The sequence below is a fragment of the Lissotriton vulgaris genome, chromosome 10 (genome assembly GCF_964263255.1).
Source record: "Lissotriton vulgaris chromosome 10, aLisVul1.2, whole genome shotgun sequence".
Classification (NCBI taxonomy): Eukaryota; Metazoa; Chordata; class Amphibia; order Caudata; family Salamandridae; genus Lissotriton; species Lissotriton vulgaris.
In genome coordinates, this window is record NC_141698.1 from 1,046,170,908 (window position 1) to 1,046,195,285 (window position 24,378).

The 24,378-nt window shown below is 46.7% G+C and overlaps 1 protein-coding gene across 1 annotated transcript in view; it reads right to left on the reverse strand.

Annotated features, from left to right (window-relative positions):
• The window catches only part of TRIM71 (tripartite motif containing 71), a 385,784-nt gene extending 361,967 nt beyond the window's left edge, over positions 1 to 23,817 (reverse strand). The window contains exon 1 of the mRNA XM_086942098.1: positions 21,283 to 23,817. Within this exon, the coding sequence (XP_086798224.1) occupies positions 21,283 to 22,068 (786 nt within the window). The 5' untranslated portion in view covers positions 22,069 to 23,817. The remainder of the gene's footprint in view (positions 1 to 21,282) is intronic.
• Between the last annotated feature and the right edge of the window lie 561 nt (positions 23,818 to 24,378).

Below are 24,378 nucleotides of genomic sequence, written 5' to 3' on the forward strand. Positions count from 1 at the left end.
TTCTAGCAAGATATTTTTACTGAGAAGGGAGCACAGACCTCGAATTGTGCCTAAAAACAAATTTTCATCATAATTCTGTGTGTGCAAGTTCTGGAATCTGCTGGGATGCACACATTTCCTAGCACCCAGCGTTCCCCCAAGTCTTCTGTTGTACGTCAACTGTGAAGTAGGTCTACCCTCCGCAGCAGGAAAATGGGCCAAAACGTAAAATGGACACATCGACTTTTTCCTCTCACAACCGGACCTTTTTGGAACATGGCTAGCTGTGGATTTTGGGCCCCGGTTCAGCCAGTAACCAGGGGGAACCTACCAAACCCAGACAATTCTGAAAACTAGACACCAAAAAGAGTCCAGGATGGTGTGCCTTGCGTGGATCCCACAAGGTGTTCTTACCCACAATGCCCTGTAAACCTTAAACTATGTCTAAACACACATATTTGTGTCACAGTTCTGGGATGTAAACTTACAGACTCTGAAACGAGCCACAAATTTTCTATCACCTAGAACTCGATCACATTACCTGATAAAAATTATACCTATACCTAGTCTGTGCGAGTGGGCCAAGGGCCCATGGTAAGAAAGGGCTCAAAATGCAATGTAGCGACAATTCAACAAACCCAAGGCTTCATATAAAAGTAAGCAAGGCTATCTATTTCATCCCCAATAACCGTGACACTTCGATCATATTCACTGATATTATAGATTGCGGGTACATTCTAAGGATACCGTAATATGGAAAACGAAAAGGTTCTGCATTATGCACATCATATACCAAGTCACTAAGTGTATACTATACCAAAGTTAAAGCACGAGCACTGCCACACATATAGAAGTTAGTGAGTAACTATCTATCTGCTAACATTTAGTCTTAGAATTGCAAGTTCGATACAAATTCACCGTAGATCGAGCCACACCTAATGAAGAATCCCACATTCCACGTGGAATTCTTTCTTTCATCAGAGTAAAAATGCAAGAGCCCTCAGCAAGGTTCTTCGGATGTTAGTCGCTAACTATCCCAAACTGCATTTCTATAGACTACAGCATAAAACACAGAAAAGCTTCTCAACTAAATATAATTTAAAAAAATAGTAATAATCTTACTTCACTCATTCTCAACCCTTGTAATTTCTACCTCTTTTGCAAAGTCAAATCTTTCCGCCTGGGTTCATAATTCTACTATGAATCACCTTTTTAAAAAATATATATGGGGGGGCGTGGTCTAGCAGCCGATTGAATACGACGTGTGTGACTGGAGCGCCGGGTGGCTGCCAGCAATATATGCCTTGATTAGCAGCCAGATCGCAGCGGGAGAGGTCCTGGGCGATTTTCCCGAGCGGTGGTGGCGACTGGATTACAGCGCTGCAGTTTGCAGAATTTCCCCCTCGCTAGAAGTGATATGAACGGAACTGGCAGAGAGGTGCTCTGAACTACCGGGAGCTGCACGCCATCTTGTGAGCCGAGGCCTCCGGCGGTCGGGTGCGAGTGGACGGGCTTGTCACTCTGCCCCCTCGACCTGAAAGCGTCTGGCAGTGATGACGCAGGAGCTGCAGTGCTTGGTGTGCCTCCTGAGTGCGATCCGGCCCTGGTAGCTGCGGGTTGCGAAGGCGGCCCTGGCAGTGAAGTGCCCTGGCCCACGAGACAGTGGGCGCCATTTTCTGGACTTCTGTCAAGGCAGGGCAGGAGCAGTCGAACGTGGATGCTGCTCTGCCCCCTCAGCTTAGAGGATATTGACGGCCCGCTGGAGCAGTTGCGAGGTGGGTGTGGAGGCTGCAGTGGTTCTCACCCCTTCCGGATAGCTGACAAGAGAATGCCTAAGAGTGTTGCTGCCTGCGGGGGGAGGCCTTGACCTGCCTGGTACTCCCTGCATTTGGACCTTGATAGGCCCCTGAGCGCCGCAAAGCATTGTCAGCACTGGTGTGACTCTAGTCGCCCCAGGGCATCGGCGCACTTGGGAGGTGCCGCTTTTTTCACGATGACGCCCTCCAAAAGGGAATAAAGAAGCCCAGGGCCCCGGACAAGATGGCCTCCTTTATGGCCGAGCTGAAGACGGAAATCGGTTCCTTGCGTTCTGAGGTACACTCCTGTGTACGAGAACTCCGAAAAGAGGTGACAGATCTGGGTGACCGGGCGGACTGACTGAAAAAGACAGTTGACACCCGCACGGAGGACCAGGAGCAGTTATAGCAGCGTTTGGCCCCCCTGGAAGAACAACAAATAGAACTACAGCATAAGCAGGAGGACCTGGAGAACCGGAGTCGCCGGAACAACCTCCGAATCCAGGGGGTTCCTCTCGGCCTTGACCTGTGGAGCCCTGCCCGCCATTTTGCTCCTGGAGGCGGCCCGAGCGCTGAGGCAACTGCCACCCCTGATCACCCTGTGCCCTCTGACTGCCGGTAAGGGTGCAACTGCGCGTGGAGAAGAGAGGGGGAGCCTGGCTACGTGGCGCCTGGACACTGGACCCCAGTGACATTGGGCGGCTAGAGCACTCTAGCAAACGGCGGCATGCTGGCGCCATTTTGAGGCAAACGCTCACCTGGGCCTTGAAGCATCAGGACCCCCCCTTTTGTCCCCCGCGCTCTGCCTGTCGGGGGTGGTGAGTTGTAGATGGGGGCGAGAGGAGGCTGTTTGACGTGTGACGCCCTGAAACCGTCTCCCGGAAGACGCCCAGTTTATGACTTTCAATGGTGGAGCGGGTGCATGGACTGTGACGAAGTCCCTGGTAGGAGTGTGGGGGACAGAGCTGACGGGAGGGAGCCAGGGGACTTTGGAGGAGTGATTGTCATATTGGCTTCTGAAGCTTGGGGGGGCGGGGGGGGAGGGGGGCAACACAGGCGCTGATGTTGACTTGGCCTATCTCCCCAGTGCTCACTTGTGCATTTTCTTACTGTTCCTTTGGTGGGCCCTACGGCTGAAGTGTGGGGGGCTGGGGTGGATTGTGGGGGCCCCGGCCGCTGGTCCACTGCCCGACTACCCCTGCAGTGTGGTCTTGAGGAGACGAAGCATTGGTTCTGGGCTTACTAGCACCCCCGGCCTGACAGGCCTCATTGGAACATTAGCGGACCCCTATGATTTTGTAGCCCGGGCCCGGGGCCCCAACTTCGCCCTTCATTGATCCTTTGGCCAGGGCACAGGGGTAGGCCGTCTTTGCCCCTAGTGCGTTTGAAGTGGAGTCTTGTGGCCCCTGGATAAGTCCCGTGATTGATATGGAGGCACTCCCATAACTAAGATTATTGAAGAGGTATTGATCCTCTGCTGGGTCTAGCTGCGTAGATTCCTGCTCGCCCTCAGGGAGCTTGGCGGAGCGGGTGGACGACGACCTGGAGGCATATCGCACAGGTGGGAGGCCCGGGCACTAAACACTGAAGCTTTAGCGGCCCTGCTTGGTACTCCCTGCATTTGGACCTTGATAAGCCCCTGAGCACCGCAAACCATTGTCAGTACTGGTGTGACTCTAGTCGCCCCAGGGCATCGGCGCACTTGGGAGGTGCCGCTTTTTTCACGATGACGCCCTCCAAAAGGGAATAAAGAAGCCCAGGGGGCTGCCCCGGCCGAGATGGCCTCCTTTATGGCCGAGCTGAAGACAGAAATCGGTTCCTTGCGTTCTGAGGTACACTCCTGTGTACGAGAACTCCGAAAAGAGGTGACAGATCTGGGTGACCGGGCGGACTGACTGAAAAAGACGGTTGACGGCCGCACGGAGGACCAGGAGAAGTTATGGCAGCGTTTGGCCACCCTGGAAGAACAACAAATAGAACTACAGCATAAGCAGGAGGACCTGGAGAACCAGAGTCGCCGAAACAACCTCCGAATCCAGGGGGTTCCTCTCGGAGCAGAGGGAAAGGACATCCTGACGTATGTGGCCCAACTCCTACATGAGGTGTGGGGTGACTACGATGCCTCTCCGCCGACCCTAGATCAGGCTCATCGGGTGTCTGGAACCGCGGGTAGGCCAGGAGTGCTACCGGACATCCTCACCAGAGTCTACTTCTTCACAGAAAAAGAGGCCATTCTCAAGGCGGCGCGGAATAAGCAAGACCTCACCTTTGACGGGCACCGGATCCATATCTTCCAGGACTTGGCCCCTAAGACCTTGAGGAGACGGCGTGCCTTCAAGCCAGTGACAGACAAGTTGCGAACCCTGGACGTTTCTTATCAATGGGGCCACCCGTTTGTTCTCATTTTTGAGTGGGAATCCAAGCGCAGGGTGCTGCGGTCCTACAGAGAGGCGGCTCAACTACTCAGACTCCCGAATACGCCGTCTGCCAGCCCTCCCCATCCCCCGCCTCTGACGGGGGTGCCTGCCAGACCATCATGGTCCACTTTGCGTCACTGTCGCCGCTCTCCTCCTCTAGATAAGCGCTCATCCTCGAAGGCCAAGCAGGACATTATAGAGCACATTAAGTCCCTGGAAGGAGACGCAGGAGGAGCCACTCAACGTTCATCAATCCCTTGACAGCGATATCATGCTCCCCTAACAGATGGTGCTGCATGCTCCGGGGCTCACTCCTCTCCCCACTGGCGTGGAGGACTGGACTCGCACATTGCTATGGCCACCTGAACGCAGCGTAGGTGGTTTCGGGGCTGCTTGTCTGGATGAATCTGACCGCAACTACAGGTTTACCCCAACTGTTCTTGTGAGAGTGACATCTCTGGGACTATCCAAACCTTGGGGTGTAGGATGTCCCGTCCCTGAACAGGACATTGTGGCCGGGTTGGCCAATGTTGGTTTATTCTCCGTTTTCTCTCTCTTCTCTATCCATTTCCACTTTTCTACTCGGTCTTCTCTTGATTGCTAGGTGTGGCGGGCGGGAGGTATTGCAAAAGCTGCATGGCCCCTAGCGGTGCAACATAGGCATCATTGCGCGTCTACCCCTACCCTGAGTTTGCTTCTACCATGACAGGAAGGACTAACATGGATTCGGACATGATGGGGACCCTCCAGAGACCCTTAAAAGTAATATCGCTTAACGTTAAGGGTCTCAATTCTCCTAATAAGCAGCGGCAAACATGGCGATATCTTCTTCAGTCTAACCATGATATTATCTTCCTCCAAGAAAATCACCTTCTTAAAGCTGATGTAAGACGCATGGCGCACCCTAAATACCCCCCTTTAATTCTGGGCCGCAGCGGACACCAAAACTGCGGGGGTGGCGATCTTGTGCAGAAGTGGCATCAGGCGGGGGGAGGCTAAGTCCTTCAGGAGAGCAGATTGATGCCTAAGGCAGGGAAGGATCCGCCGGCCCGGAGGATGCGGAAAATCCTCTGCGGACTCACCAAAGACCCACCGCCACATTAGGAAGGCTGGTGGGTCCTGGTTTCCGTCCGCAGCTTTTCCTCCGCGGTTGCCTCACAACCGCAGCGGAAAAGCTCTAATATGGTGACGGTGTCTCTCAGACACCGTCAGCCAGATTAGGATGGGCTATGAAACATGCTTTTCCGCGGCGGCTTTTCCGACTTGGAAAAGCATGTGTAACTTCACTGCGGGGGCCCATTGCGGGCCCCCTAGGTGATATGGGGTGGGGGGTGCACATGGGGTACCCCTGCATTTGTATGCAGAAAGCGGCAGGCACCGCGCGGTGCCTGCCACTTTCTACATACAAATGCAATGCGTGCATTTTTAACATTGCTACGGTGCAGCTTGAAACCGCACCCGCCGCAATGTTAAAAATAGAGGGTGTGACCGCCAGGGTGGCGGTCACATCCTAATTGTACAGGAGGGAACTCCGCAGCCCATGCGAAGGTTCCCTCCTACTCTATGGTGGCGGACAAACTCAGGTCCGTCCGCCATCATAATCGGCCCCTTAGTGGGGAAGGCGCATCACTGGGATATATCGGCCTGCTTCCTCTCACTAGACGCGGAGACGGCATTTAACCGGGTGGACTGGGCCTTCCTTCGGGAGGTGCTGCAGAGAATTGGGCTGGGGAGGAACATGGTATCCATGATTATAGCACCCTATCTTGCCCCGCAGGCGAGGATTAGAGTAAATGGGCAACTTACGGAACCTTTCACTATACATCGGGGTACCCAACAGGGGTGCCCCCTATCCCCGCTGCTCTTCGCCCTAGTGGTGGAGCCCCTGGCGGAGCTAATCAGACAAGCGACAGACATACACAGCATCTCTCTTGGGGGGCGGCAGAACAAGGTGGCGCTCTTCGCGGACGACCTCATCCTCACGCTCTCATGCCCTCGGTAGTCTCTCCCAGCACTCCATTCCTTGCTGCAGACCTTTGAGCGGGTCACTGGTCTCATGACAAATCCTGGGCGCTTAACCTCACGATCCCGCAGGAGGAGATACCGCTTCTGGAGGCACTCGCCCCCTACCAGTGGGCCACTAGTCACGTTCGGTACTTGGTCTGCAGCTGACTCCCTCCTTGGACGCGTGGACCCAGGTGAATTGGAGAGAAAGTAAGAGGGCTGTTCTCGAGGAGCTTCGGGGATGGAAACTCTTGGTGATGTCATGGCTGGGCAGACTTAATGCCGTTAAGATGTCAGTACTCCCCGAAATTTTATATTTATTCCAATGCCTTCCCACTTCCATTCCTTTACATCAGATTCAGGGCCATCAACGCAAACTTACTACATTCATGTGGGGAGGGCGTAGGCCACGGTTCTCTCACAAGAATCTTATGCTACCGCGGGACAGAGGGGGACTGGCTTATCCCAACCTCATGGTTTACTATAGGGCTTCCCATCTCCGCTTTACGACGAAATGGACAACTGAGAGTGAAAAGGTTTGGCTACACATGGATAGGACGGTAACTGGGCGTACCATTTGGAACCTCACGTGGCTCCACAGAGAGGCACGCTCCCAAAGTGCATATATGACGGTGCCCACTCAAACTGTCCTGGATATCTGGGACATGGTGGCGGTGCGCAGAGGCCTCACAACATTCCCCTCTCCGCATACGGCCATTGAAGGGAATCCTTTATTCCCTCAGGGCTATCGCACGCGAGCTTTTACCAAGTGGTCGCAAGGGGGATGCAGTGATTCGCGACCTATTTGAAGGAGGCACTATCAAAAAGTTTGCTCAGTGTAGAGAAGAGTTTCGTCTCCCAGTTGCTGCAGGACTACAGTACGCACAGCTGCGGCATTGGGTTTCCTCAGTGGAGATGCATCAGGCGGCTACCCGTCCATTCACTCCCTTTGAGCCGCTGGTCCGCTCTTTTGATGAATCGAAGGGCCTGGTTTCTCGGATCTATCAGATCCTGCAGCATCCCCTGGAAACACCTTCCCACCCATACCAACGTCAATGGCAGTCAACATCTGCTACGGAAATCACACCTCCGCAGTGGACTCGCTTATGGCGAGATATCCCCAAGATCTATCGTAACGTCCCACAGCAAGAGAATGCATATAAAGTCATGACACAATGGTACTATACAACTACGCGGCTACATAAGATGTTCCCTGCGACTTCCCCCATGTGCTGGAGGTGTTAGACTGCGCCTAGGGATTTCATACACATCTGGTGGGCCTGCCCGCTACTGACCTTGATTTGGAAGGAGGTCCTCAGCCATATTAAAGTGGTGTTGGGGTTTTCCCTGCCTGAAGCCACAAGCATGATTCTTTGGGGCAATAAACCTGCCAACCTGAAGGCCCTCACCCGTAGCGATTAGATACTTGCGCTTCAGATGCTCGGAGCTAAGCAGCTTTTAGCGCTCTACTGGAAGAAAGCAGAGCCCCCTTCAATCGCTGCTTGATACGTGCGCTTATGGCAAGTCCTTACGATGGAACATCCAGAAACCCACCACACACCACCGCACCCAACAGATCCCCCGCCGCTGCTGGAGCAAAATCACTGAAGACCAACTACATGCAAACCTTGCTCTCAGCTCATCAGGGCTGCCAAGAAGACCTACTTCAAAGACTGCCTCGACAACAACTCACACAATAGCAAGGAGCTCTTCAACATCGTGAAGGAACTCTCCAATCCCAGCTCCAACACCAACGACATCCCACCGTTGCAAGCCCTGTGAAACTCCCTCGTCACCTTCTTCCACCGCAAGATAGCAGACATCCACGACAGCTTCAACACCCAGACAGCCCCAACAGACAGCAACACAACAGTCCCTCCGCACACCATTGACCACATCCCCTTGCTAGCCTCGACCAGCGTGAGCGTCGATGACACCATCAAGACTATGAGCACAATCCACTCCAGCTCACCCAGTCAGACCCATTCCCGCACCACGTCTTCAAGAAAGCAAGCAGCTCCAGTGCACCCCACCTCGCAACGTCATCAATCTGTCTCTTGAGACCACGACCTTCCCAGAGAGTTGGAAACACGCCGAGATCAAAGCCCTACTCAAAAAACCCAAGGCAGACCCAAGAGACCTCAAGAACTTTCGACCCATCTCTCTGCTCCCCTTCCCGGCCAAGGCCATCGAGAAAATCGTTGACAGAGAGCTAACCAGATACCTCCAAGAGAACAGAATCCTGGACCTTTCCCAGTCAGGGTTCCGCAGCAACCACAGCACCGAGACCACCCTCATCGCCGCCACCGACATCAGGACCCTGCTAGACAACGGGGAGACTGCAGCACTCCTCCTAGACCTCTCTGCCGCCTTCAACACCGTTTGCCACTGCACACTGCGCGCACACCTCCACGCCGCAGGGATCCGAGACAAGGCTCTGGAATGGACCACCTCCTTCCTCTCCGGCAGAACCCAGAGCGTCCTCCTCCCCCTGTTCCGAAGCCTCCGAGATCATCTGCAGCATACCTCAAGGATCCTCCCTCAGCCCGACACTGTTCAACATTTACACGGCCCAGCTCGCACACATCGCCCGACAGCACGACCTCAACATAATCTCCTACGCCGAGGACCCTCAACTGATCCTCTCCCTCACCAAGGCCACCATCACCGCCAAAGCCAACCTCCATGAAGGAATGAAGGCAGTTGCCAACTGGATGAAGATCAGCCATTTGAAGCTGAACTCTGACAAGACGGAGGTCCTCATTCTCTGCTCCAACCCGTCAGCCTGGGACGACTCCAGGTGGCCAACAGCACTGGGGGCAGCCCCGACCCCCACCGACCACGCACGCAATCTGGGAAGCATCCTCGAGTCAACGCTCTCAATGACCAAGCAAGTCTACGGAAACGCCCTCTACACGGGACCCCCGACCAAGCTCATCAATCGACTACAACGTATCCAAAACGCATTGGCACAACTGATCCTCGATGTACCACGGCATGGCCACATCACCCCCACCTGAGAAACCTACACTGGCTCCCCGTCAACAAGAGGATATCCTTCAAGCTCCTCATCCACGCACACAAGGCACTCCACAAGACCGGCCCAGCCTACCTCAACAGAGGGCTCTTGTACACCCCCAACCGCCAACTACGCTCCGCCGACCTCTCACGCGCCACCGTCCCGCGCATCCGAAGAACAACCACCGGCGGGAGATCCTTCTCCCACCTCGCCGCCAAGACTTGGAACACCCTCCCACTGAGCCGATGACAGACCCAAGACCTGCTGACCTTCAGGAGGATACTAAAGACTTGGCTGTTCGATTAGTAGCATCCCCCTCCCCCAGCACCTTGAGACCCTTGCGGGTATGTAGTGCGCTTAACAAATGCCTGATTGATTGATTCACAAGCACGAGACACTCGTTTTCAAACTGTCTGACAACATCTGATTAAATAACTTTGCGTGATAGAGCGTACCAGTTACATGCCTACTAAACTTAGGGTGCTGCGACTTTTTGTAGATGCTATACTGCCGCCTGCCCCTGACAGATTGCTTCCACACGTAGAACCCCTTTTGGCGTAGCCCCCCCCCCCCGCATGGACAACGGGGCCTGCAAGAGTCCCTCACGCTGTGCCCCCTCCTCCTGTCCGTCCATGCCACACCTTCTCTTTTGACTTTTACCTCTATCTTTTCTCACCTACCTTCTCTCCATCTGACACCTCTGGCTCTTTTTCTGTCTTTTTGGACCTCTTACCCGTGACTTCAAGTTCGGGTCCACTAGAGGTTGTGTCCATTCCCGCTTCACCTTGAGATAGCATCCTCTTATGCACTACGCGGCCGGCCCCACAGGGGTTGTAGGCGACATGCTGTGTTAATACTTGTTCCTTGAGTTGCATTTTCTGTGTAACAACTGCACTGCTTGCACAAGTGGCCGGCCCTGTATAGGGTTGTAAGCTTAACGCTGTGTACTTTAAGACCTGTGCTATGTTTCCCCTGAAGTTGAAAATAAAACGAGCTTCGAAACAAAATTAATTATATATATATATATATTTATATTGTTTTTCAGGAATTTTAAGTAGCTGGAAAAACGTAGCCAAATTAACCTCTGCCATGGTCAAAATATAAACGAAAGAAACAACTCATCTATGGGTTTATTTTTAATTGTTAAGAAAAGCATCAGTCACAGGACCAAACGGTTGTCCTCTGGTTCAATACCTTGTCGTATAACAGTTGCTGTGTCTATGGAGATGAAACTTAAGGTTCTGCTTGCTGCGTTTGGAACTAAGAGACCACCTCCATATTTACAAACTTGATCAAATTGTGCGGTTTTAATCCAGTCACTTGATTTGCTATTATTTCAATTTCTGACCTGCTCAAAACAAGCTAGGAGCGCCTGCAGATATTTAGTTTGTAGAGTAAGACGAACAAGAAAATGCACCCATTTATTTATTGTCCATCACCTTAAGTTCTCTAAAACGTGAACCTTGCTAATGGGCAGGAACACTGGAATTATGCATAATCTGCAGGTTTTAACCCCAAAAAAAATGTTTCTAGCTTAAACGGCTTAAAAGTTACTATAAATGTAGCGATCTGTAATGCCGCAACGTGAAAGGTTGTTTGCAAACAGCTGGACTGGTCACTTTTGTGTTGCTTATTGCTATATTTTGATGTAAAGCTGGTAATAATGAGATGCAACTAATGCCCAGACAGTGTTACCAAGATTAAAAATAATGAAGTAATATTATTACAGAATGTGAATTATGCTGCATAATTTGTCTCTTTGCCGCATAATTTACTCAACCCTAAAGATAATTTGGCCCTCTCCTGCCGCATAATTCCAGCGTCCCCGCTTATGGGTTTTACTGGACTTCCTTTTAACTGACCAGTATCCATGACCGCCACAATCCCCTGCCCCCACATTGAGCGGACACCCTGGGAACCATTTTTGGTTCCAAGCACAAGGTAAATGAGCTTGCTACAGGCTTCTTTCACCTCCTTTTTCTACATTGATAAATTCTTCCAAGACATGTTTTCTATAGCGAAGAATAAAGCATTTTTCATTGATACAATTGCCTACAGTTTGGATCATTGCATTTAAACCTGAAAAAAGCACAACAGACACCAGGACTCCGTTCAAGATCTATGCTTTACACCAAAAACCGTCATTAGAAATACTGGACGGTGGGTTGAGACAGGACAGAAACCGTTTATTACCGCCCACACCTGGTGCAGGGATTTCTACCCCCATGTGTGAAATGAAATGTTTCTACCCCATTCCTGTAGCAATCGGATCACAAGTACAGTTTGGCGGAACATTTGGGCACCCCTTCTGCGTGGAACCCCAGAAGGTCAACTAGAATTTCCCTTTCCCAGAACCGTCTGCGTCCTCGGGCTATTTTTGAAACAATTTCTAAATTACACTGCATGAGATACCTCCACCTACCCCATTGCCAATCAATGCCCCCCCAAACCCAACACGAGGCACACTTCCCACATTCGGGTCAAAATGCTAGCCGCAAGAACACCCACAAAGAACAACCCCTTCTCGGGACTTCCATACTCATGGGCATTTTTCTCGAGTTCAGTCAATCCTCACCCTAAGGAACTAACTATGGAATAAACATAGGGTTCAACAACACAGGAATCAATCTCGTTCAGCTCGTGGGGGTTAAATATAAATCAGCCCCCAGAAAAAATTAAACCACAAACATTTGGTCTATTAGAACACACCAAAAATAAAAGGATGGCTGAATGAGATGACAGCATTAATGGCATTTTCTAACTTATGGGACTGGAAAAAAATAAATAGGAAGGCAACCAGGAGGCATGCCTTGCATACTTTATATTTATGCCATGCTCATGCAAATAAAGGTGGCCCTAAACCACATTATTCAGAGCAACTGTACTATAAACACATATTCAAACATGTATTACTTCAGTGCAAAATGAAAGCCCATGCTATTAGAAGAATACAGAGAAAGTAACAAAAAAACTGTTGACTGCATCAGACGCTGCACGTTATACTTACTGGTCACATGAAAACAGTTCTGCTAATATTTCACAGCATGAATTTGGTCTTTTGGACCTTGGTTTTAAGATAACACCAAGCCATAAAACATGTATGCACCTTTACAGGCTAATAATATTCCATTACTGCTGCTGAGAAGGGCATCCTGACCCACTCGAGGCTCCACCTCTTGTGAGTCGCTGCCCTCTTCACACTCCAAAAACTGTTATAAACGGCATTACATGCTTTGTGCATATTTAGTATATGTAACAAAAGCACCAAATGCAGTTCTTATGACTTCACTAAATAAGCACAAATGAATAACATGTAAAATCACAACACTGTTAAACAACAGCATATTCAAACCTATACTCTATATTCATAGTCGTTTTACCAATCGTGCTAATGGCACTAACTGCAATATGCAACGTCGTTTAGAGCATTTGTAACTGCATGTGTCGTGAAAGTTATCAACTGTGGAGCTAACCCTAATTGACGAATTTCAGGGTTTTTATGATCTGTTTTATAGCCACAACTTCACTGTAACTCTTTATTAAAGTAAATTTTAGGGAGAGGGGCTATTAAACATATGTTGTCATGGTGTTTTAACCAGGACTTAACTTTAATTGTTGATAACCCTTATTTTTGGGCTTTGTTATCAAAATGTATAAATGGCTGTTATTAGAAACTGGTTTTAAAGGTTTCAAATCTACGGTCTTAAATTACCAGCAAATGGCGGCCCAAGTCATTTGTTGTATGCAGTCACAACGAAGGATGGGCAGGTTTATTTGCAAATATAGCAAGGGGAAGAAAAGCAGAGTATGACAGCAGAGGGGTGGGTCTTTACACCTAGAAGCATAATTCTGTGTACAAATCACAAATAGAGGTATATAATGCTTAAAAAATTCAGGGCATTTCACTACAGTTGAAAGTTCATGAACTGTTGTAGAAGAGCTCCAAAACTGATGACTCCTCCTGTTGCGAATATCTTCCCTTCAACTCCAAGGTAAGCTCCCTGTGGATAGGTTCCCCAAAGTATACCCGGAATCGTCAATTTGCTGCAAAGTAGCTAAAAGTACCTCGAAGAAAGGTCCTGTCCTCAAATCATGGGCATGGCTGCTGGAAATTATTTACCCGTTTGAGGAATTTAGAAGGGGTGCTTACTGCCTTTGTTAAGTTCCACTTTTCTCCATTTATCCATGTCTCGTCTATGACTAAAATGAGTCACTCCAGCAGCTAGAACGCTTTGTGCACCCTCCGACGTGCGTACTGTATATTCCTGACTACCATATTACAGGTCCACAATAACTGCTTTTGATAGGAATGTTCTGGTAAACCTCTGGTGGGACAGACTACCTGTTGCTCTCTACACCACCGAACAGGTTCCCTTGGAATTTAAGTAAAACAACCCTAAACCCTACAATACTTGCACTAACAAAACCAGACAGTTTTTGGATCTCTCAACACATGCAGAAGAAAGAAACGTCAACAGAGTTCAAATGTGAAAATACACAATCTATATCTGGGTTGTTTATGGCTGCTAAAATCTCAGTGGGCTCAACATTTGTGCAAATCTGTGCAAAATCTCAAAGTCACAGGCGCAAATCCTTGCAATGTCTACTCAGCATTTATAGATTTTTTAAGTTTTTCTAACACCTTAAACCTCACATGTACAAGCTGGAATAGATACAATCCGCTCAACAAAATTGAACTTTGCCTGCCCCCTCCCCCTCTATGCCACCCCCTCCCCGCAAAAAAAAAACCTGGGTTTTCTGGATACATTGAACAGCATTGTCTTGGTGGTCATTAAGCAGTTAAAATGCTGTTGAGTTGGGGTAATATTTACAAGTGTCATGCAAGAGGCAGCTGTCAATTCAGTTTGTGGTGTAAGCTCTAGAAGTGGGAAATAGGATTATTAAATGATCCTCGGCTCTCCATTCTGCACTCAACTGCAGGCATTACATTTATGCTAAAAGAAAGTAAAAAGTGCTAATCAATCTGAGAAAGTACTTAATGTGAAAGTGGAGTAAATATTCAGACCACCACTATTTGGATTTAAATACGGTTTAGTTCCAAGAAAAATAGTTTGTGTCATATGTTTGCCCATTTCAGCCCATGTTTTTCACAGAAATATGTATCGAGCTGCAACACAGGAAGCTGGCAAACCAGTCTCAATTTTATTCCATTTATGCATCAATTGTTAGCGGTAGAAGATTTGGAAAGAATGCATCAGCACTTGTGAGTACGTAAATTTTAATAGGAAAACTATCAGTATATGAAAACTATCAGTGTTCCTGTTTAGGGAACGGTGGGCACACAAATGTGTATTTTTTCCTACAGTTTTTGAATAAATTAAAGAAGTAAATTAAATGTATCTAATTATAAAGAGTTTTAAATTGCCTGCTTTTTTACAAATGGGGTTAGATCATCAACAAAAACATGCAGAGCTAGGTTAATTTGTGTACTTCTGAGAACCGTCATTTTTCCAGTTATGTTTTTTTGTTAACCATTTTTTAAGCAAGGATTTTTTAACTCACATCAGTGGGTGAATCACCAGAGCAAAGAGACTACAACTGTAAAATCTTCCACTCCACTCAGTGGACAAACAAACAAACTTCATACCGAGGCATTCTACAAAAAAATAGACACTGCAAAATTCGCAAAAAGAAAAAAAATTTTTTTACAATGTAGACTTTTTTGTGCTCTACCTGAACTCAGGGCAGAGGATGAAAACTTACACTAAAGCAATGGTGGTAAGCAATACAATGCACATTATTCGTGTGGAAATTGTACCAATAAAGTGCAAACGAATTATAAATCCTGGAGTAGCAGGACTATCGTTATGAGTCAACTAATTCGGTCACATTTCGAAAGAACCATAAAAACACCTAGAAAAAATATACAAAAATATCTCTTCCAGCTACAAGAGAGTAATACGTGTCACTGCAAAGCAGGCATCCCGGCTAACACTTAGTGACAACATGATGTGCTCAGCACAAACACGTGTCCGTTTGCTTTCATGCTGGACATTTTACATTCAGGCAAAGTTATCAATCTATCTCGGAGATCCGGCAGCGTATAAAGTGTTAACACAACATAACAAGTGTTTAGCTGTTAGAAAAAAGGTAACACAATACAACTTATTTTTATTTCACTCTTATTTTTTTAGAAAAACACTTTTATTCGGGCAAGCCTTTTTTTTTAACTCATGAACAAACCATTAAATAAACTACATTTTCAACAGCACCAATTGCCAAGATAAAACTTTTTTTTTTAATCTCGATACTAATAAAAACGATACGGTGCTGTTATGGTGTAGACCTCACTGCATGAGCCATAACTCTTCAGTACACGAATGTACACAAACCAAGCCACGTGCCCCTCTCACTATCACACTATCATTTTCCACTTCACATTTTCAATCGCGCGCAAGAGCTGAAAAACCGCCGCATGATTACAGCCAGCCCCGATGTTTTGTAGCCAGAGAGAAACAATTATAAAAAAATGGCATTTCGGCATCCTCTGTACTGTTTACATTGAGCAGAAAAGAACGAACATTCTAGTAACCGATGACGAGTCACCTCGCCGGTTGTTTTTGTCACGCGTTTCACTGAAATAATTGTTCAGTGCGGGCAACCGTTGAAATCTGGATGCAGACTCAGCAAGCAAACTGCACTTTCGCATCATCGACCTTACCTATACTGTAAATAGTCCGCACCTGGATATTCAAAAGCCTAAATTCTATTATGAGCTAGTCAAGAAAAAGAACGTTAATAGCACCATGAAATGACAAAAAAATACAGAAAAATAAATAAATACAAAAGCTAACTGGGCTCACAAAAATGCAATTCCTTTGCTCATCTTGGGAAAACTTTTAATTTCTCGAATGGCAGATTATCTTTTAGGAAATTAATCCAGCCTTTGCTACCAACAATGTTCACACACAGCCTTGACAACCAAACCAAAAACAAAATATATCCAAGAATGAGACCACACATCTACAAGCACAGCATCTCTTCCCAATTTTGCATTTTTAGGCTCACTAACACAAAATTATTGACCAGAACACCCAAAGTGCCTCAATAAGGCTCAATTAAAATGTTTGAAATAAGCAAGATTTCAAAAGGAAAACATAAAAAAAATTAGGTTTGACTGGCCCACGAGCAAAATGAAATATGTAAACACCTTTTTCAGAAGGATTTTTAGAGGAAAAAATGTTCCTGGCAATGGATGCAAGTCAAGGCTACACTACAAGTGTGTCCGTATTTTCTTACAACTGATGTTTTGACATTTTAAAGAGCTTTAAAAAACAGCTATTAAACACGATCATGCAATGGACTACATGTCCGATTTTCACACGATGAACGGTCAGATATCACTTACAGCATAAACTTTACATTTGTGTTACTTTATTCCCATGTTCCACTGAGCGCATTTCACAATGATTGCAGCAGATTTTTTTAAAACTTTGTTTAGCACTTTAAATAGGATGTATTTCCGTTAAATACCTGAGTGTCACTCGTTTTAATAGTCCGAGAAAAGTTGGCAATCAGTTTAACTTTGGCATTATTTTTTAAACATAATGCCTACTTCAGGTTTGTTAATAAATCCTCAATTAACAGACCAGATTGTTGTCAATACGATTGACCAACAAGGCACCTGGTGCCATCATGCTCAACTGTGCACCTGTAGAAAAATAGCAAATACGTTTCCCCACTTTAGTTTTCTCGTATAACTGCTAGTTTAGCAAGTCATTTTTACTCCAATTTCAATCGATAAGAACAGCAAACAGATTTTGTACTATTTCTGTTTAACGCTGCAAGAACTAAACATCTATCTACATTTTAATGCGGAAGATAGAGCCAAGTCAGAGGCACACTCAATTACATAATCATTGTTTTGCGCGATTCCCAACAAGTTACAAGAACAGCACACAATGGAGAAGCTCCATTTGTTCAACGGATGCAACCTTTGCACAATATGGAATTAGAAAACACACTATTTCCTAGTTAAACCAAAAGCAAGTTTACTGTACACAAGCCGTGCCCCGGTTAAAGCACAGATTTGGAACTCAAGCCATTAGCCCATGTTCCGGCCCTATTACAGTGAAGTATCTCTTTGGAAATTAAAGGAACAGTCTTGATTATATATTATAAACTCAATCACCTGAGTTTTCTGTAGCAGTAAAGAAGTTGAGGAAAATTGCTCACACTTCAGCCACAAAATAGCTGAGATTTTTTTTTAAAGTACTAGCAATTGTGTTATAGTAATATAGCCAACTTCCTTTTATATACACACCACTTCTCAGTCACCCCCTCCCTCCCAACAAAACAGGTTACAAGGTACTGAACGGGCGATGCCTCTATCAACAGCAGTAGCTTCAGCATGTGCCTTTCCATTCAAGATCAGGCCAAACAAGTTATTTAAAAAGTGGCCCTGCTACTGGAGACGAGGGACCAGGTTAGTGTTTTACAACAACATCGTCCAAGTGGATGTTTACATTTCTAGGTTAGGTTAAGCTGTTATTGTATAAAGTACTGCCTGCGATTTACACCACCTCCTGGTTAATGGGTCGTGCAGGGGATTGCTAATCAAATGCTGTCAACTCGAGCACGGCTCTCCATAACAGACCATGTATACTTCAAAGATAACAAGATGTACCAGCTTGGTAAGTATACAACAGAGCCTGCATCCTTCCAGGCCTTGGTGCTCTGCAAATAAAACACGAGTAGCCTCGCAACATAAATACAAGAACTAGGCCACTAAATTCTACGGTCGACAGTTTGGCCAAGATGCTTAGGACAAGTCCACATAACCTTCATGTGTGTCGTACTCAAATCAGAAAGGGGGCGGGTGAACATCTTACGCCCAAGGATGGCTGTCATATTGTGCAACACCATTCAGCTCGTCACTCACGGTGAGCCAGGAGACAGACATTCGGCATATACTGGGTTCATCCCTCATGTAGGTTTCTCCTGCACATCAGTACAAACGGAACTCCCCAAATATAAATAATAATGTACTCAGAAACAGAGTGGTTATGGGTCATTAATGAGTAGCCAGGGAATTGGAGGCAAGTATCCGTATGGCATTTCTCTACAGTGGTCTCTCCAAAACTGATATGATTTTGGTAACCTACCATGATACAGAAGAATATCAATCCTGAGGTGCCGCATGTTACGTTAATAATGGGCACAGAAAGTAGCCCCAGTTCCTTTTAAATTTCTCAAACTCAAGGCAGTTTGGAGGTATTTGGGACCTTCAAGGCAAGAGTTGATGAACCATCAAGTGGATTTATGATGTATACATTTTCACACATTTGCTTTCACGAAGTACAAAAGATACAAGCTCCTAAGGTGGATACAATCTTATACTGGAAACGGGGCCCCAGTCAATACCTTCTTGAGACACAAGTGTCTATTCGAACCAGCCCTGCCTTCTCTGGTCTCCAGTTCACCTTGTTTCGTGGGCTTGTGTTTTTGCCATTAGGGAGGTCATGATCTCCAAAGTGAGGCCTGGATGCTATGAGGTCTCATTAGTAGAACAAGAGACCCGTTCCCATCTAGAAATGTTTTGATTTGGTCCCACAGAATGCATGGCCCACAGAATTTGGAAAACCAAAATCAAATAAGTGTCAATAAGATGACAATGACCTCCCTCCCAGAAGGGTGGTGTGGCTCTGGACGAAAGAAGATACTGGTGGAGAGAATGGAAGGGTGGTAGGCTAGACCAATGATAGTTTACGTAATGAATGGCACCGATCAAAGAAACAGTGCAGAGGTTAAAAAGGAATCCAGGGCAGTCATATACATAAATAAAAAGAAAAAAAGAAAAAAAAAAAGAAGTACACTCAAGTTACTGGTGGCCTTTGTTGCCTATGAGGCAGCACAAAGGGTTTGTCACTTTCCTCATTGTCAAGCATCACTCAAGGGGAAACACCCCAGGATTCAACCTCTGGCATACAAGTGCGCCCTCACACAGGACTCACTTGTTAACTAATACTGGACAAGGAAATGCAGTATAAAAAGTACAGCTTTAATATTTCTTGGAATTCCTTTAATTGTAGTTTGGGTGAGCAAGCAAACAGATTTGGAAGCCATTACAGCTATAGTGATAGCAACAAATCAGAATGAGCTAGACTGAACCACTCGCCTAAAAAAAACAGGCTTCACAGACAGGACTCAGTTCTGTGAAAATACCATGGATTGAAAGAGGACCTCTATCCAAGACACGGCATCTATGAGGAGCTTGCCAATGGAAGCTCAGTAAGTAGAAGGGCCTCATCTTCAACAGCATATTATTTGCTCAAACACTTGGACAATGAGAGTTTGGACAACCAATGCTTCATCAAATCCTCTCTTTAATAATCTGCAGCTCAGTAAATCATAGGGTTCGCAAGCATCCCCTGCACCAACCCTGCACTCTTCGGTCTTGAAACCACCTTGTGTGGGTGGCCATATCACTGTTTAATGGAGCCCTAGAAAGCAGGTATTATAGTCATACTGCCCTAAAAGACACAAGTTGTTCTAGCAATGTGGCCCGGACAGAGGGATGCCAAACATCCAAATATGTTCCTTCCAAAGTGAGAGAACTAGCCAGTCTGACACAGATGAGCCCAGCCCAGTAGGTCTTTGCCATAACAGAGTAAGAAAGGCCGACACATCTCTGAATATAAATTACCGTACAGTGACATATCGGCAATATCCCCAAGGGTCTGCATCTCGCTTCTACCAGTTACCTCCAATCCTGCAGATGTAACTAGGTCAAGGGTATCAACGGCTCAATACTTAAAAGGGGGAGGAGTACTGTCTTACCAAGGACAAATATTTTTAAAAACCTCTGCAAAGAGTCAAACACTTTGGATATTTTCAAACAATATATATATTAATAATACAATTAGTCCCAAAAAGGTACAGGCACACAAAACAAATTAGCCGTTCGTGCTGTCAAAATTGCCACTTCCGCAAGACATTTATACAATACATTTCAATAAAATTATGCATACTAATTTTCCATCCTGCAAAAGGTGAAAAAACACAATTATGCAACAACGATCATCTACAAATATATATATATATATATATATATATATATATATATATATATAAAAAATTGAAAACATCTAGGTGAATTTCTAAAGGAGTATTTACATAATGACCATAAGTGATCACGCCAATTGATTTCAAGATCAGAATACCCAATTTTTATTCTGTCCCACTTTGACTTTTAAACTATTAAATTAATCTAATGTGTAACATTAATCTAATGTGTAACATTACATTAACTGCAATTGCATGGTCAACAAGAGACCACCACAAATTCGAGCTATTGAAAATGTGACTGGGAGAGAGACCTTCACATCTGATAGCTATTTTTGTCGCTTTCCAAGTTATCAAATTTCAGATATCCTATAATCTCCTTTTAGATGATTTAAAAAATAAAACACCATTTTTTTTTCATAAACGAGATTTGCTAACTATGAAGGAAAGTGTGATTTTCCACAGATATGTATTCCAATTGCTTAGAAATCAAATGCTTGATCACTCACAAGTTGCAAAAACTGGGAATTAAATCTCAACTTCAAACTCTTATCCAGAGCCTCCGACTGACATAAAAAAATGCTACGTCTCAAATCAGCCCTCTAGGCTGCCATCTCGAACTAGCAAGATAGTTCCAAATGAGGACCATAGTTGCACTAGAATGGTAGATAATCTTCAAATAATCCGGAAGGACATCTTTGAAGCATCACCAACTACAAGGAAAGCGTAGGCTACAAAAACAAAAATATTTAGTCTAGTTAAGTCAAGACACTACGCTTACAGAGCTGTCCTGGTGCCACGAGACAAGGTATACCTCTAAATGAGCATCTTGATTTATCAGTCCTAAAAACAATGCTTATTGACAACTTCCTTAGTTAAAAAGGATAAATTACAACTTCAAAAATCTTATCTGGAGACCAACCGCCCATATAGTCAATAATAATATTACACCCATTTTAAATAGCAAAAAATTACATCACAGAAATTCAAACAGGTTGGAGACCAAAGCAGACAAAACTAAGCAGGTAGACTGAGCACCTACCTCATCATCGTGCTGCTGACAGTAGGTGGTCCTATCAGAGAAGAGGATGCTGAAGGATGGTGACTGCAGGTGATGGAGGAAGGCCTGAGATAGCTGAGAAACAGGTGTTGCCTGCTGATGGTGGTTGTTGTGAGAAGTGGATGTGGCAGTGGACACAGAGGAGCCAGCCGGGCTGTTGGTTGAAGTTGGTGCCTCATGTCCAACAATGGCAGAAGATGTTTGTGGGAAACGCTCAACGATGAAGTGGTCCTTTGTCAAGCGCACACGCTGGTGGGCTCGCACACAACTTGCACATAGGTTCTCCTGGCAGTCCAGGCAGTGGGAGCTTGCTCCTGTCCCTTCATCACATGAGCTGCAGCGTGTACCAGTAGGGCTGGGTCCTGGAGTTCGTCGAAGCAGTGATCCACCGCCACCACGATGATGGTGCTGGCGGCCACTGCTTCCATTCGTTCCACTGCGGCCGTTATTTTGCTGCTCCTCAACAGCATCCAAGAGGCTGCTGAGATGTAAGAAGGCGGTGCTGTCCATGGCAGGCTCTGGACAGTCACAGGCAGGGCAGTGGAGGGGCTCACCAGGGCTACGCTGGCCCTCTAAGCACTGCCGACAGAAGGCGTGAAGGCAGGGCAGTACGTGTAGAGACCGGCGCCGGACAGGGAGCAAGCAGGTACCAGAAGATGACGAGCAGGAGGATGATGATGAGCCTGATGAGGTAGGGGCAGAGGATCCGCTACATAACTCTTTGCACTGATGGCACAGCTGGAAGTCTGACTCTGGGAAAGCAGCCATGTATGTGCATATGAAAATCTGCAGGGTATGTAGGGATAACTCCTGGATATATGTAAAAAATACCTGCTGACCTGAGGTGGGTAGGTATATTTAACAGCCACTGTCCGGAGGAGGTGCAACTAAGGCCACTCGGTTACTGAAACATCTAACTTCAATAAAGGTAGGTGCAACTTAGAGCCCAGTTATCTAATGATGGGTTACAATGAATGGATATGAGAAGCACAAGAGTGGTGCAAGTAAGCCCTGTGACGTATAGGGCTTGGTAACTAAGCCCACCGTAATTGAAGAATCTGAAATTAAAGTTTTGAAATTCCTACAACTCAATGTCCTGGATTGGAGACCAAAGGTTGGGAAGAGGAGTGAATATGGACTTGAAACTAGTAACTTCCAACCTGTGCAAAGACCCACAACATCGGGGAGGGCTATCCACTAGTACTCACTTGCAATGATCACAGCCAGTGAGCTCTGGACCGTGCCACCAATGAATACTGCCCGGCGTTTGAGGTGAGGAGAATGCGTTTTAAAAATATAATCACTGCCCCGATGATGAGACTCCAGTCCCGACCCTACACCTTTCTACAACCTTCCCTCTCCCAACTCAGAGCTTACAACACCCGTTTGTTTACACTGATCAGGTCGGTGAGCTTCTAGTCTCAATAATCAAGGGCGCCTCTTGCCTCCGCCCTCTTGTCCAATCAGTCAGATAACAACGTAGTGATTACTGTGTCTCTTCAAGAAGGGATGCAAGAAACGGGTTAGACCAGGTCCCATGGGGAGCAAAACGCCCCTTGCCCAGCTATGCATCTGGGAAAAATAGATGATCTGGCCAACTTCCACAAATTTCAGCAATTTTTAAGACTGAAGGGTCAGCAAGGAAGAGCGGGAGGGGGCAAGAGGAGTTCTTCGATGACCTCTGAGGCAGGGGGCCGAAAGTCAGAAGAAAACAATTTCTATGAAGCGAAGTTTCATTAACATTTTCTGGAAAATCTGCGGGGGTCTCTAGTCCCGATTCTTCTTCATAAGGAGGGGTCCCATGCGGCTCATCTTCCTAAAGAGAGTGGTGCCTTTCTTTAAAAGGGGGATCCTGTGATCCGTTTCTCCAGTGGGGCTCCAGCGACCTGTTTGTTTACAGGGAAGAGCCAGCGATGTGATCCTTTTAAAATGAGTCTCAATTAAACTTGTTCAAATAGAAGCTCCAGTGGCACATTCCTGCAAAGGGGGTCCGGTCCTCTCCTGCGAGCTGTGTGAAAGGAGGCTCAAGCGATGCATTCAGTCCTTCGGGAGCGCATGTTCCACTTTGCCATTTCTTTAAAGGGAGGACCCAGTAAAATGCCATCCAGTCAAGTGGGGAAAGCCTGCACGGGGGTAGCTCACGCGGGCGGCTTCTAGGCGCCAGGGGTGGCCCCGCGCTCCTCTTCAGTGCTCCCCGTGCACGCCATTTCTCATTCGCAAGAGCCGCGTAAAAGGGCAAAAAACCACAACAACCCCCTAAAATAAAATGTTAAAAAACTCAAGTCCCGTTTAAAAGGTCCCGACCAATAAATCCTGGAACGCGTGTGGGCGAGCAGCGGAGGGGTCAGGTAGGCGCTGGGCGCGGCCGGGGTGCAGCGGGAGCCCCCTCTCCTGAAGGACACACCCCCGTGCGGGACCCGGGCCCCCCTCGGCTGCTTGTTTTGCTGCTCCGGCGGAGGCGGCTGCTGCGCTGGAGCGGGCGGGCGGTGTGTGAGAGCGCGTGGGGGCGGGAGCGAGTGAGCGTGTGTGGCTTCCCGGGCCCCCCTCCTGTGACTGAGCTGCTCAATCCGGAACACTGCTGCCAGCTCCAGAGGAACACAACAACCCGAGCCCCGCCCACACAACGAGGGCGAGCGGCTGCGCGAGGGAGTCCACGGGTGGGGAGCTCCAGCGCCCCTGCCCCTGCAGCTCGGTTCCCTCCGGGAGATGCGTTTCTAATTCACGACCCGCGTGGTCTTGAATAGCACTTATTACCTAGTTACAACTACAAGAGGGGGGATGCTTGTTATAGACCCCCAGACGCATAAATGTGTGAATAGCATGGACTCACTGTATGCACGTGTCCGAGCAAATCAATGTTTCAAAAAAATTAACTAGGCTAACGAAAACTTGGTTGTATGAATGAAAATGGAAAGATTATATATATATATATATATATATATATATATATATATATATATATATATATATATATATATATATATATATATATATATATATATATATATGTGTGTATATATATATATGTGTGTATATATATATATATATAATTATTATTTGTTGTTGTTGGAATGCCGT